The 12,332-nt window shown below is 40.9% G+C and overlaps 1 protein-coding gene across 1 annotated transcript in view; it reads right to left on the bottom strand.

Annotated features, from left to right (window-relative positions):
* The window catches only part of glra1 (glycine receptor, alpha 1), a 265,784-nt gene that overhangs the window by 80,344 nt on the left and 173,108 nt on the right, over positions 1–12,332 (bottom strand). The window contains exons 5-6 of the mRNA XM_061724733.1: positions 5,282–5,364; positions 3,635–3,772 (exon numbers count right to left, since the gene is read on the bottom strand). Coding sequence (XP_061580717.1) covers positions 3,635–3,772; positions 5,282–5,364 — 221 coding nt within the window. The remainder of the gene's footprint in view (positions 1–3,634; positions 3,773–5,281; positions 5,365–12,332) is intronic.

The raw sequence follows: 12,332 nt of genomic DNA, 5'->3' as shown, positions 1-12,332 counted from the left end.
ACAAGTACCAACAGAGTCATTTAAAAATGTATTTGTAAGAGCTTTAAAATCAGACAATGAGACTAATGTGTTTAGCTTCAGGTCTTTTTGGAGGCGATTCCAAGCAAGTGGGGCAGAACAGCTGAAGGCTCTTCCCTAGATTGGTCCTCGCACTTGAAATGGACAGCAGGATAGCATCATTTGATCTCAAATGATGCTAGTGACGCTAATGATGTAGTACGTTAGTATGCGATTTGGGATACAGCCATCGTCTTTTCTGCCCAGTCATGATAGCTTTGGTAAAGAAAGTGAGGTTATACAATATCAACCTAAATCTACGCTATGTCCGATAGCGCGAAGCCTTTCAGCACTGAAGTCTAGTAGAGGGCGTGGCCCGATGCTTCCCTGCTGACATCAGATCACGGGGAAACACCAACTTTACTAATGATCGACCTGCTAAACATGTCTGTAACTCTGGATCCGGTTCTGCTGGTTCTACCGGGGCTTCATAGTAGGAAAAAGCTACATTTCCATTTAAAGTCTGCCAGCAAGTCGTCATATTTCTTGGATGTAATATATAAAACATGATGCAAAGCACTGGTAGAGCAGTTCTGTGAGTTATGTCGCTGGGAAGAATTGGCTGTGAATAGTAAAGAGAAGAGGAGATTTTATGTCGATAAATCCTGACTCTGACGTGGAAGTTGGTGCAGAGAGAGATCGGGATTCTGGGTAATTCTGCTCTGGTTCTGTGATGAAACAGAACCCTGAAATCTGAATGACCATTTTTGAAACGTGAACATAATTACCGTACTTTCTGGACTATAAGCCGCGCCTACATATAAGCCGCATCCGCTCTATTTAAAAAAAAAGATATGCAATCCGCAGATATTTCTGTTGTTAGATTAGATATTTACTACATGTACAGAAGGATTTTGAACTGTAAATGATGTACATGTTTGTACCTAAATAGATCTTTCCTAACAGTGTCTTTTAACACGGCAGCAACTTTGCTGATTAAAACGGGACAGAACCAAGAGAAAATAACCGCTATTTATTTATCTATTTATCTGTTTGAAATCTGCTTCTACTTCTATCTGCTAAAGAAGAAGTAGCGTATTCTTCTTTGCATTTATTTTGTCTTAGTTTTGATTCTAATTCTGGTTAGAGTACAGAATAGTTGCACCTTTGTATAAGCTGCATGGTTGAAAACCTATGAAAAAAGTAGCAGTTTATAGTCCAGAAAATACGGTACATGATTTTGCCTTTTTTCAATTCAATTCAATTCAATTTTATTTATATAGCGTCTAATACAACAGATGTGTCTCTAGACGCTTTCCAGAGACCCAGAACATAAACATAAACCCCCGAGCAATTATTACATAAACGATGGCAGGTAAAAACTCCCCTAGTGGGAGAAAAACCTTAAGCCAAACAGTGGCAAGAAAAACTCCCCTTTAGGAGGGAACCCCTTTTTTCTGGGGTTTTGAGTTTGAAGTGACTTCCAGTTTTCCTGATTAGGTATCAAAGGTACATTTCAGTCAGAAATTTCTTGATATTTACATTGATCAAGTACAACAACAAAGTTGTGTTTGTGTTTCTCTCTCTTTCTCACATCTTCTCTTTCCCGTGTGCTGTGGTGAGCACCCCTTTGGCGTCCGTCTCCACCCCCACTAACCCTGCTGTTATTGATCACCTTCCTAAACTAATCGGAGCCATCACTGCCAGTCATGGAAACTCAAGGATGTTTGTTTTTGATGTGATTCTCCCCAGGAGTCGGTAAACCCCGGCGGGGACGGATGCACGGGCCGGCTTCATCTGCATAAGTCTTAAAATGACAGCCAGACAGCCTGGAAACAGGTTTAGTTTAGGACAGTTTAGGACGATTTTGAGACTCTGAACGTCAGGAAAAGCCCCAAAACACTTGAACTTTCTTTTCTTCTGACTTCATGAATAAAACAAACATTAAAGCCTTTTCTAACTTCCTCACAGTTAAAGTTTCTCATATTTGAAGAATAGAAAAGGGCAGAACTCATTTCCATCCAGCGACGTTATTTCCTTATTTATTCATTCAAATTAAACAAACCTTGCACTTTAATCTCCCTTATGTTCAATTAAAAACTGTTAAATTATAGCCTCCCACAGGAGTTGGTGAATACATTCTTTTGCTTCCATTTGCCTGTATTTATGTTTTTTTTTGTGCCTTAACACTTCTTCTAACTTCCATCCTTTCTCAAAGAAAAAGAGCAGAAGAAAGTGTTTGCAAAGACAGAAAAGTTCATTAACAACCAACTACAGAAGTGGAAGACGGTTCGTTTCCAGATTAAACACGGTAAAACTATCAGTCTGGAGGTCCGATGTTAATCTGCAGCACGAGACGACAGAAGGAGCTGAGAGGGAAGTTTGCATCATCGCATCATCTCCCTGCTGAGCGTCCAAGTCAAATCAACCAAAAACCTGATTATTTCATCATTTGTCTATTATTGTCATTTAAAATACCACCGTTTTATTGCCTTTTTTTTCTTAATATTTGTTTTCAGACACCACAGTTAGCACGAGCAGCTGTTACATTTAGGGGGAAATTATTTCTTCACATATTTGGACAAAGTTTTTCCCTCAATTAATGAAATCATTATTTAAAACATGCATTTTGAGCTGTTGATTGGCAGAACCTGAGAGCAACATGGAAGCAGGAGGGGATACTAAGGCCCAATCCCAATACCCCCCCTACTTTCTTTCACTTCTAAAAAAGAAGGGACAGATTTTAGGGCACTTGAAATCTTCCCAGGTCTGTCCCAATACTCCCACTACTCCTACTTTCAGCACCACCACTAAAATCAGGAAGCTGAGAGATAAAAGCTGTTTTAATTTCAGCTGTAGCGCTGTTAATATGCCACTTTATTAAGTTTTAATATATTTTCAGGTGTAAAAGTAACCGTTAAGATCCCCAACCTGGGCTCAGTTTATCCAAATAACGCCTGTTAAGAAATTTGATCTGATGTTTTTGGCGATGAGAAGAGCCGCAGGCTCGGAGCAGCAGCAGCAGCAGCAGCTGTTACCATGGTAACAGCGCGGTAATAACGCGGAACCATAAATCAGCCTTTATTCTGACGAGGTTTGAAAAAGACTTTGCAACAACCGGCAAACAAGTGATTCTGTACATTCACTGAGTGAATATTATGAAAGTAAAATATATATTTCTCACTAGAAATGTAATCAAAACAAATTTTTATGCAGAAACTAACTCAAAATATTGATTTTATTCACTAAAAAATAAGAAATGTCCGCCGTGTTTTTTTTTTTTATTCAGTCCGCAAATGATGACGAAAAGCATTCTGGGAAATGTTTCTGTCCCTAGATCAAACTAGTTTTCTTCACTACCCCTAGGTGGAAAGAGGAATTGGGAACCACTACCCTCACGGGAACGCGCAAAATTTAGGGTTAGGGATGAAAACTAGGGGTAGTGGGAGTATTGGGACAGGGCCTAAGTATTTCCCACATTTTTGTTAAATAAGGCTGTTTTACCCTCTTGTTATATTTTGACACAATTTAAGATTAAATGAGGGTTATATTGCATGAACTGATTCACATTTAGAGAGTATAGAAAGAAAGGAAGCAGATAAAGAAGAAGCCTGGTGGGCTGGTTGGTTTCCCTCACCTGTGTTGTAGTGTTTGGTGCAGTAACGCAGGTCCTTCTCCTCTTTGAGGAGGAACTGAGGTAACGTCAAGCCGTCGGCCACCTGCACCGCTCCCTTCTCGTCCCACTCGAATATGAGGTCGTTCATGGTGTAGCCGACTGCAGGAGAGAGCAGGGGTCAGCGCTCGTGAGGAGAATCAACCGCGTGCCCAGGCAGGGGGCGGCCGCGGCTTCGGCAGATCCATAAAATCACGGAACGTCTACAGCTCTCCATCAAAGAGGGAGCAATACAATGAGTGGAAGCACTCATCGCAAATTTGAGCTCAGTGTTAAATGAACACACAAATAATAAGAGTGAAGCAACAGAAAAAAAAAAAGGACTGCAAATAAATTGATACATATGAAAAGAGATCTAAGCCGTTACATGTGAGATAGATATAGGAGGTAGCGGAAAAAACACAGGTGGACATGAAGGGTCGACATTTTAGAGGCTTCACGGCCTCGGCCTGGACTTCTGGACCAAAAACACAAAAAACAAATATGTCTGGAGCCGCAAAAAAGTCTTGTATAAGCCTTAGAATGAAGGCAACAAATGCTGCATTATCTATATTATTTTTTTTTCATTATGCACTTCGAGAAAAAAGTCGAAATGTTGAGAAAAAAGTTGAAATGCTGAGAAAAAAGTCGAAATGTTGAGAAAAAAGTCGAAATGTTGAGAAAAAAGTCAAAATTTTGAGAAAAAAGTCGAAATGTCAAGATTAATGTTGAAGTACAATCTCGAGAAAAAAGTCGAAATGTCGAGAAAAAAAGTTGAAATGCTGAGAAAAAAGTCTAAATGTTGAGAAAAAAGTCTAAATGTTGAGAAAAAAGTTGAAATGTTGAGAAAAAAGTCGAAATGTTGAGAAAAAAGTCAAAATTTTGAGAAAAAAGTCGAAATGTCAAGATTAATGTTGAAGTACAATCTCGAGAAAAAAGTCTAAATGTCGAGAAAAAAAGTTGAAATGCTGAGAAAAAAGTCTAAATGTTGAGAAAAAAGTCTAAATGTTGAGAAAAAAGTTGAAATGTTGAGAAAAAAGTCGAAATGTTGAGAAAAAAGTTGAAATGTTGAGGAAAAAGTCTAAATGTCGAACGAAATGTCGAGGAAAAAGTCGAAATGTTGAGAAAAAAGTCAAAATTTTTAGAAAAAAGTTGAAATGTCGAGATTAAAAAGGAAAGGAAAAAGGAAGAAAAAAAGAGAAAAAAGGAACAAAATAAGAAAAAAAAGAAAAATGAAAAAAAAGGTCAAACATTTTTGAAAAAGCTCCAGGAGCCACTAGGGCGGCGCTAAAGAGCTGCATGCGGGTCTAGAGCCGCGGGTTGCCGAGCCCTGTTCCAGACATTATCGATGGTATAGATATACGGTATAAAGTCCGGGTGTGTGTCCACCAGCGCAGCGGGACACACTGACATAACACTAATGTGTTCTTCTGTGGACAGTTTGACTTCACACCCACTCCGGTTAAAGCTCTGCCCTCCGGGTCCTCAGAGATCCCTCTGGGTCCTGATGCTGTGACTGATCAGCGTACGATCGCTGACCCTCGCACATTTACAGACTAAAGCTCTGAGTCTGCTCAGAGAAGGAAAAGGTCACGGAGGAATCTCTAGCACGTCTGTGTCGCTGATACTCACAGCTCTCCAGCTGCATGATGCAGGTCTGCACGTCCATGGGGAAGTTCTTCAGGTCCATGGGACAGGCCAGAATAAGTGTTATTCTGTAGGCACACACAAACACACGGATGAAGCTACGCTAACATCTCCAGCGCTATCGGACAGATTTAACACGCCGACCGATCAATATATTAGCAATAAATATAATTCAGACATTGAATCACTCCAACGAAGATGAAAACATATGACCTAGGGCTGGGCGATATATCGAGATTTTAATATATATCGATATATTTTCAAACGCGATATGGTACAAGACAATATCGTTTATATCGATTATTAAAAAAAAAAAAAAAAAAAAAAAATTCTTTTAATGATTTTGATATAACTTATTTTGTGACAAATTGACTTGAATGTTTTATTTGAGATTTGCACAAATGTTTTGTTATTTGCACAACTGTCAACCTCAGTGGAAAAGTCTGCCTGTTACTGTCTACATTGTATTAACAGTGTATTTTAATTAAATTTTTATGCAGGAAAGGGATATTTGTTTTATTTTATTCAAGAAGCATTTTATTCTATATATGCAGGCAGTTTATTTTTATTTCATTTGTTTTATACATTTTGATATTGTGCAGACCTCTGTTAATAAAGGAGTGTAAAGGAGAGTAATAAAGTGTGACATTTGGCACGAGGCTTTGTATTAAAACTGACTGTTTTTTTAAGGGTTTGCCTCAGAAAAGATTAAGCTAACCGAGAAGCTAACAGAGATGCTATGCTATAATGCTTTGGGGGAAACCCCAATTATGGCACAGAAAAAATATCGATATATATCGAGTATCGCCATTCAGCTAGAAAATATCGAGATATGACTTTTGGTCCATATCGGCCAGCCCTAATATTACCGTATTTTCCGCGCTATAAGGCGCACCTAAAAGCCTTACATTTTTTCAAAAGCTGAACATGCGTCTTATAATCCGGTGCGCCTTATACATGGATCAATATTGAGCCTTATACATGGATCAATATTGAGCCGCAACAGGTCTTGCAACAAATGTTTGATGATTTTCTTCAGATATTTTTCTTTTCTTACATTTCTCCATACTTGGCCTTGTTGGGGTTGAAAGTCGCGACGAATGGATGGTGTTTTGGCGGGTAAACCGGCTTTATATATATATGTATACCGGCTTTCACGAGTAGGCTATGACGTTTATTTTGAGCGACGAAAAACAATAAAATAATTTATTCTAATATGTCAAGATCACAATAATCTTCCAACTTAGAACTAAAATATTAAAGAACTAACACAAATAAAATACACTTCAATTAAATACTTAGTTTATTTTTTTTTGTAATTTATTTTCCCAAGCCGCTCGGAGCCGCAGGATAAGGATGAAAGAGTTAACCGCGGGTTGCCGACCGTTGGTCTAATGGATGCAGAACAGAACCCCAGCCTCTACTGTAGCGCCTTATAATGCGGTGCGCCTTATATGTGTAAAACGTTTTAAAATATGTCAATCGTTGAAGGTGCGCCTTATAGTGCGGAAAATACGCTGTAAGAAAAAAAATATGCTGTAAGAAAATATGCTGTAAGAATCAGTTAGGAGGCAAAACAGAACAAATGAAAGTTGCATAGTTGTTTTTATGTGATTAAAATGTATTTTGCTGGATCAGAGCTGGAAAAACTAAAGGATTAACTGATTACACTTAAATCAATATAAACCCCTCATTAAGCATGTTCCTTTTCCTTTAAGGCCTCGCCACAGCGGATCGTTTGTTTCCTTCTTCCTCTCAACATCCAGAAAAATGTCCCCCGTGGTTTCCCTCCAGCCAAACACCCGGCATCTTTACATAGCTGCGTTTCCATCGGTGGGGGTCCAGCGTCTACATCTAACGGGGCCGACCTCCTCCTTGGTTCGTCCAGGAGCCATATTCATTGTTTGAGTTGCAAACGTCCAATGAAGAGGAAGCCAGCTCCCTACTCTCACTACGGATTCATGGAGACCTGGGCCGGTCGCTTCCACCTGCCTGGTACAAAAACAGGCCTCGTGGAGAGTTTTTAATTTGAATTTACAGAATAATCCCTAATCTCTGAGACTGATTCCTGCTGTTAGAGTTATCATTTTCCTGGAAATCCAGGTGGTGCCCCGATTAGGATTAAGATCATCTTGATAATTCAATTTGATAAATAGTCTACTTTATTAATTATTAATAATTGTTGAATAAAATTATTAATAACTATTGCTAACTGAACGCTACCTAGTGTGGCATAACACTAAAAGGAGAATGAACATGACTAAAACTAATAAAAAATAAAATGATAGCTTGACCCAAAGACCAGACTGAAACTAAAATTGAAAGAGGCTGCCAAAAACAACACTACTTGTCACATCCCTAAATATCCTTCATGGTGCACACAAAGTCTACTAACTAGTACAAATCCACATGATGCTCTAACTCAGGGGTGTCAAACTCATTTTGCTTGGCGGGCCGGATTTGACCAATTTTTTCTTGCGGGCCCGCACGCTCAAAATAATTATTTTTTTTTACAATACGATATAATCCAATATCAATTTAGTTCATTTTAATGGAAATATGCACTTTGTTTACACTCTAATTATGTAAAATATATTTCTTCAGGATCTTTTCTTGAAATTTCTCGTTATTTTTCAAATTATGTAAGATATATTTAATATCATTTTACAAAGATAAACAGAAACAAGTATGTTTTTTTTATATTTCCCTTTTTTATAGGAAATTTAATTAAAAGCAAAATCTTTCTTTACATCCGAGAGTCTTTCTTTGTGATTTAGAGATTTTTCCAGTAGAATTAAGTGTATTTATTTCGAAAAATTTGCGCGGATATTTACGCCAGTGTGCCGAAAAAGTCAGCACTTCTCTTTTAACTGTTTTACTTTGTCAATATCCTCGTATTAAAAACTGAAATTCTCTGAATAAATATCTTCTATCATCTTTTTTAGCAGTGATATTTTTCCTGCGAAAATATATATATATATATATATAATAGTAGTCAGTTAATAAAAATAAACGACCGTCTACAAAGAAATAAAATCGGCAAATGCATTCTAGAAAACTAAAAAAATGTCAAACTGCTCTCTTTGTGGAATAACGATGGATTTGTAGAAGAAATATATTATCGGATATGCTGCGATTCATGGCAATTATGTATGCCTTCCTTTTTAGTAAATTAACATTTTGTTTTTTTGCGTTGGAAACTGTGAAGTTAATCAACCTTTTTGAACAAATTTGTCTTTATGAAACTATGAAGAATCAGAATCAGAATTAGGTCAGCTTAGGAGAACTGACTGTTTCCACATGCTATCACATGCAGATCACAGGCCACTTCCTGAAGTTTTGTCAGGGGGGGTCGACTGAGAGCTGCCTCATTGTCTTTAAAGGTTAGCTAAGGGTTAGTTGGACCATCTGATGACACAAGACCCCATGAAGGTTGGCCTGGGGACTTCCGGGTTGTAAATTGCCCAGTGTCTTTAGACGCATCTGTTTCAAGACCCCCATGAGGGTTCCTGTTTGAGACAGGAAGCTATTTGACCCCAGTGACCTATGGTTTTTATAGCTTAAGTTTCACATGTCACATGTGTGGCTTCTTAAACCTCGATGTGTGACCATCTGTTTTCGTCCATTGTCCATTATCTATACACTGACAGTCCTTACATGGTCATTTCCTGTTTCCAGTTTTCTCAATAAAAAGCGTCATGCTGCAAGAGGATTTTGGGAGAAGACCTGACGAGTTCTCAGAGGAGGGCCGTGTTGCCCTGAAGCTCCTCAGACTTCTCTCCAAAGCTTCTGCAGAAGGCCTAAAATCCTTTCACAGTCTCTGTGTCTTTCCTAAGTTATGAATTTATGTTATATTGATTTAGGAACCTAACAGAAACTTCTCGCGGGCCGCATGAAAACCTCTCTCGGGCCGCACATTTCACCCCCCTGCTCTAACTGCAGTGTTGTGGTGATCCAGACCCTTGTTGTCCGTCTTGTATCATAGAGGTAATTAACAGATCTCACATGTCTGAAAAAAGCACAAAAGCACTTAAATCATAAAAAACTAAACGTGAACACCTCGTCTCCAGCTGCAGTTTCATGTCAACAGAATGTGATTTGTCAGCAGAATGTGAGCCGTCAGGACGAACACACGCTCCTGCTGCGCGTCAACAGGACGACCCGCTGCGACGCGTGCACGTCCGGGCCGTGCGGCCCGGTGCTCCGCCTAAACTCGGCCCCGTTTGCACATCGTTGCAAACATTTGACAGGATGCTGAATGTGTTTTATTCACGGGAAGGAGCCTGCACAGATGTCCCACTTTCTAAAAAAGAAGTTCAGCTCCGTGTTATTTTAGCTGCTGCATCAAAGTTGGGCATCTTTGCTGGATCGCCAGAATCCTGGAATTCCAGGAATCCTCTTTTTCAGAGCTACAAATGCCCAAAGTTAGGGGTAATCTCATAGAGCAGTTTAATAATAAAGGGGGGCGTGACCTTTTTACAGCATATTATCAGGGGACGAGGCAAAAGCACTTGACTCTTTTCACATCGGTGTTTTAACCCGCGTACCGTCTTTGGGTCAAAATGACCTAATTCTCCTGTTCCTTCTTTCCTCCTGCTTTATCCTTCCTTCCTTCCTTCCTCTTTTCTCCCTTCCTTCCTTCCTTCCTTCCTTCCTTCCTTCCTTCCTTCCTTCCTTCCTTCCTTCCTTCCTTCCTTCCTTCCTTCCTTCCTTCCTTCCTTCCTTCCTTCCTTCCTTCTTCCCCTGCTCTCTCCTTCCGTCTTCCCTTCCTCTTTTCTCCCTTCCTTCCTTCCTTCCTTCCTCTTTCTCCCTTCCTTCCTTCCTTCCTTCCTTCCTTCCTTCCTTCCTTCCTTCCTTCCTTCCTTCCTTCCTTCCTTCCTTCCCCCTGCTCTCTCCTTCCTTCTTCCCTTCCTTTTGTCTCCCTCCCTTCCTTCTTTCCTTGTTTTCTCCTTTCCTTCCTTCCTTCCTTCCTTCCTTCCTTCCTTCCTTCCTTCCTTCCTTCCTTCCTTCCTTCCTTCCTTCCTTCCTTCCTTCCTTCCTTCCTTCCTTCCTTCCTTCCTTCCTCCTGTTCTCTCATTCCGTCTTCCTTTCCTCTTTTCTCCCTTCTTTCCTTCCTTCCTTCTTTCCTTGTTTTCTCCTTCCTTCCTTCCTTCCTTCCTTCCTTCCTTCCTTCCTTCCTTCCTTCCTTCTTTCCTTGTTTTCTCCTTCCTTCCTTCCTTCTTCCTTCCTTCCTTCCTTCCTTCCTTCCTTCCTTCCTTCCTTCCCCCTGCTCTCTCCTTCCTTCTTCCCTTCCTCTTGTCTCCCTTCCTTCCTTCCTTCCTTCCTTCCTTCCTTCCTTCCTTCCTTCCTTCCTTCCTTCCTTCCTTCCTTCCTTCCTTCCTTCCTTCCTTCCTTCCTTCCTCCTGTTCTCTCATTCCGTCTTCCTTTCCTCTTTTCTCCCTTCTTTCCTTCCTTCCTTCTTTCCTTGTTTTCTCCTTCCTTCCTTCCTTCCTTCCTTCCTTCTTCCTTCCTTCCTTCCTTCTTTCCTTGTTTTCTCCTTCCTTCCTTCCTTCCTTCCTTCCTTCCTTCCTTCCTTCCTTCCTTCCTTCCTTCCTTCCTTCCTTCCTTCCTTCCTTCCTTCCCCCTGCTCTCTCCTTCCTTCTTCCCTTCCTCTTGTCTCCCTTCCTTCCTTCCTTCCTTCCTTCCTTCCTTCCTTCCTTCCTTCCTTCCTTCCTTCCTTCCTTCCTTCCTTCCTTCCTTCCTTCCTTCCTTCCTTCCTTCCTTCCTTCCTTCCTTCCTTCCTTCTTCTCTTCCTCCTTCCTTGACCTGACTACAGCACAAGGGTTAATGTTTTTCTACTTCAAACGTAGAACAGATGCAGCAGATTCTGATATGGGTGCAGATAAAGATCCTGGATGATCCTACTCTGATCTGGTCTGTGATGTCACAGAACCGCTCACTTATTTAGTCGTCAGGCAACAGCCAGTTTTAGAGACTCAGAGTTTAACGTGCCCGTCATGAGCGAAGGCTTTGCTGACGCTGCATCATTTCACATCAGATCAGTGTTTTTAATTCAATGTTTTGAGGTAACCTCACATCTTTCCTCAGCAGCCGTACTGCAGGCATTTTCTCTGTTCAGTTGCTGAATCAGTGCAAATTAACTGCACACTTTTATTTATTTACCAGAAAACATAGATACGAGGTTGAGGATCATCTGTTTGCAGGATTGGTGCCGCTGGGCTGCACATGGAGAGACTGTTTTGCAGCAGATTCGCTGTGAAGGGAAATGGTAAAAGGGGACTTTGATTCAGAAATGGCCATGGAGCTCACGTTGGCTTGTTGGGAGAAAGCAGAATGAGTCGGGCCTCAGTAAAGTGGGGGAAGCACTCGTCATGATGCTCTCAGGTATAACCAGTACTGGAGTTGAGGGGGGGTGAGGGTGGACGGCATCCCCCCTGAAATAAAAACGGTCCAAATCATCCCCCCCTGAAATAAAAACGGTCCAAATCATCCCCCCCTGAAATAAAAACGGTCCAAATCATCCCCCCCTGTAAAACTGCCATCCCTCCTTTCCATCCCTTATGTCATTTCATCAGCACTCGTCATGATGCTCTCAGGTAGAACTGTGAATGGGATCTGTGTGTTAGTAATGAGCGACACGAGAGCTGAGCGTTGGAGCTCGGGAGGTCGTTGGGGAAGCGTCGTGGATTAGACTTCGTAGTGAGGACACTTGCAAAGTCAGCAGGGGGAGTAATGTGGCTACCGGAGGAGTAATGTGGCTACCGGAGGAGTAATGTGGCTACCGGAGGAGTAATGTGGCTACCGGAGGAGTAATGTGGCTACCGGAGGAGTAATGTGGCTACCGGAGGAGTAACGTGGCTACCGGAGGAGTAATGTGGCTACCGGAGGAGTAATGTGGCTACCGGAGGAGTAATGTGGCTACCGGAGGAAGCGGGGGCATAATGTACGACGGAGTATTAGGGCCAAACTAAGACAAAAAAAAATAAGATTGGAAATTACGAGAATAAAGTTATAATATAATAAGAATAAAGTCGTA

The sequence above is a fragment of the Cololabis saira genome, chromosome 7 (assembly GCF_033807715.1).
Source record: "Cololabis saira isolate AMF1-May2022 chromosome 7, fColSai1.1, whole genome shotgun sequence".
NCBI classification, from domain to species: domain Eukaryota; kingdom Metazoa; phylum Chordata; class Actinopteri; order Beloniformes; family Belonidae; genus Cololabis; species Cololabis saira.
This window is presented reverse-complemented; position numbering and strand designations above follow the sequence as displayed.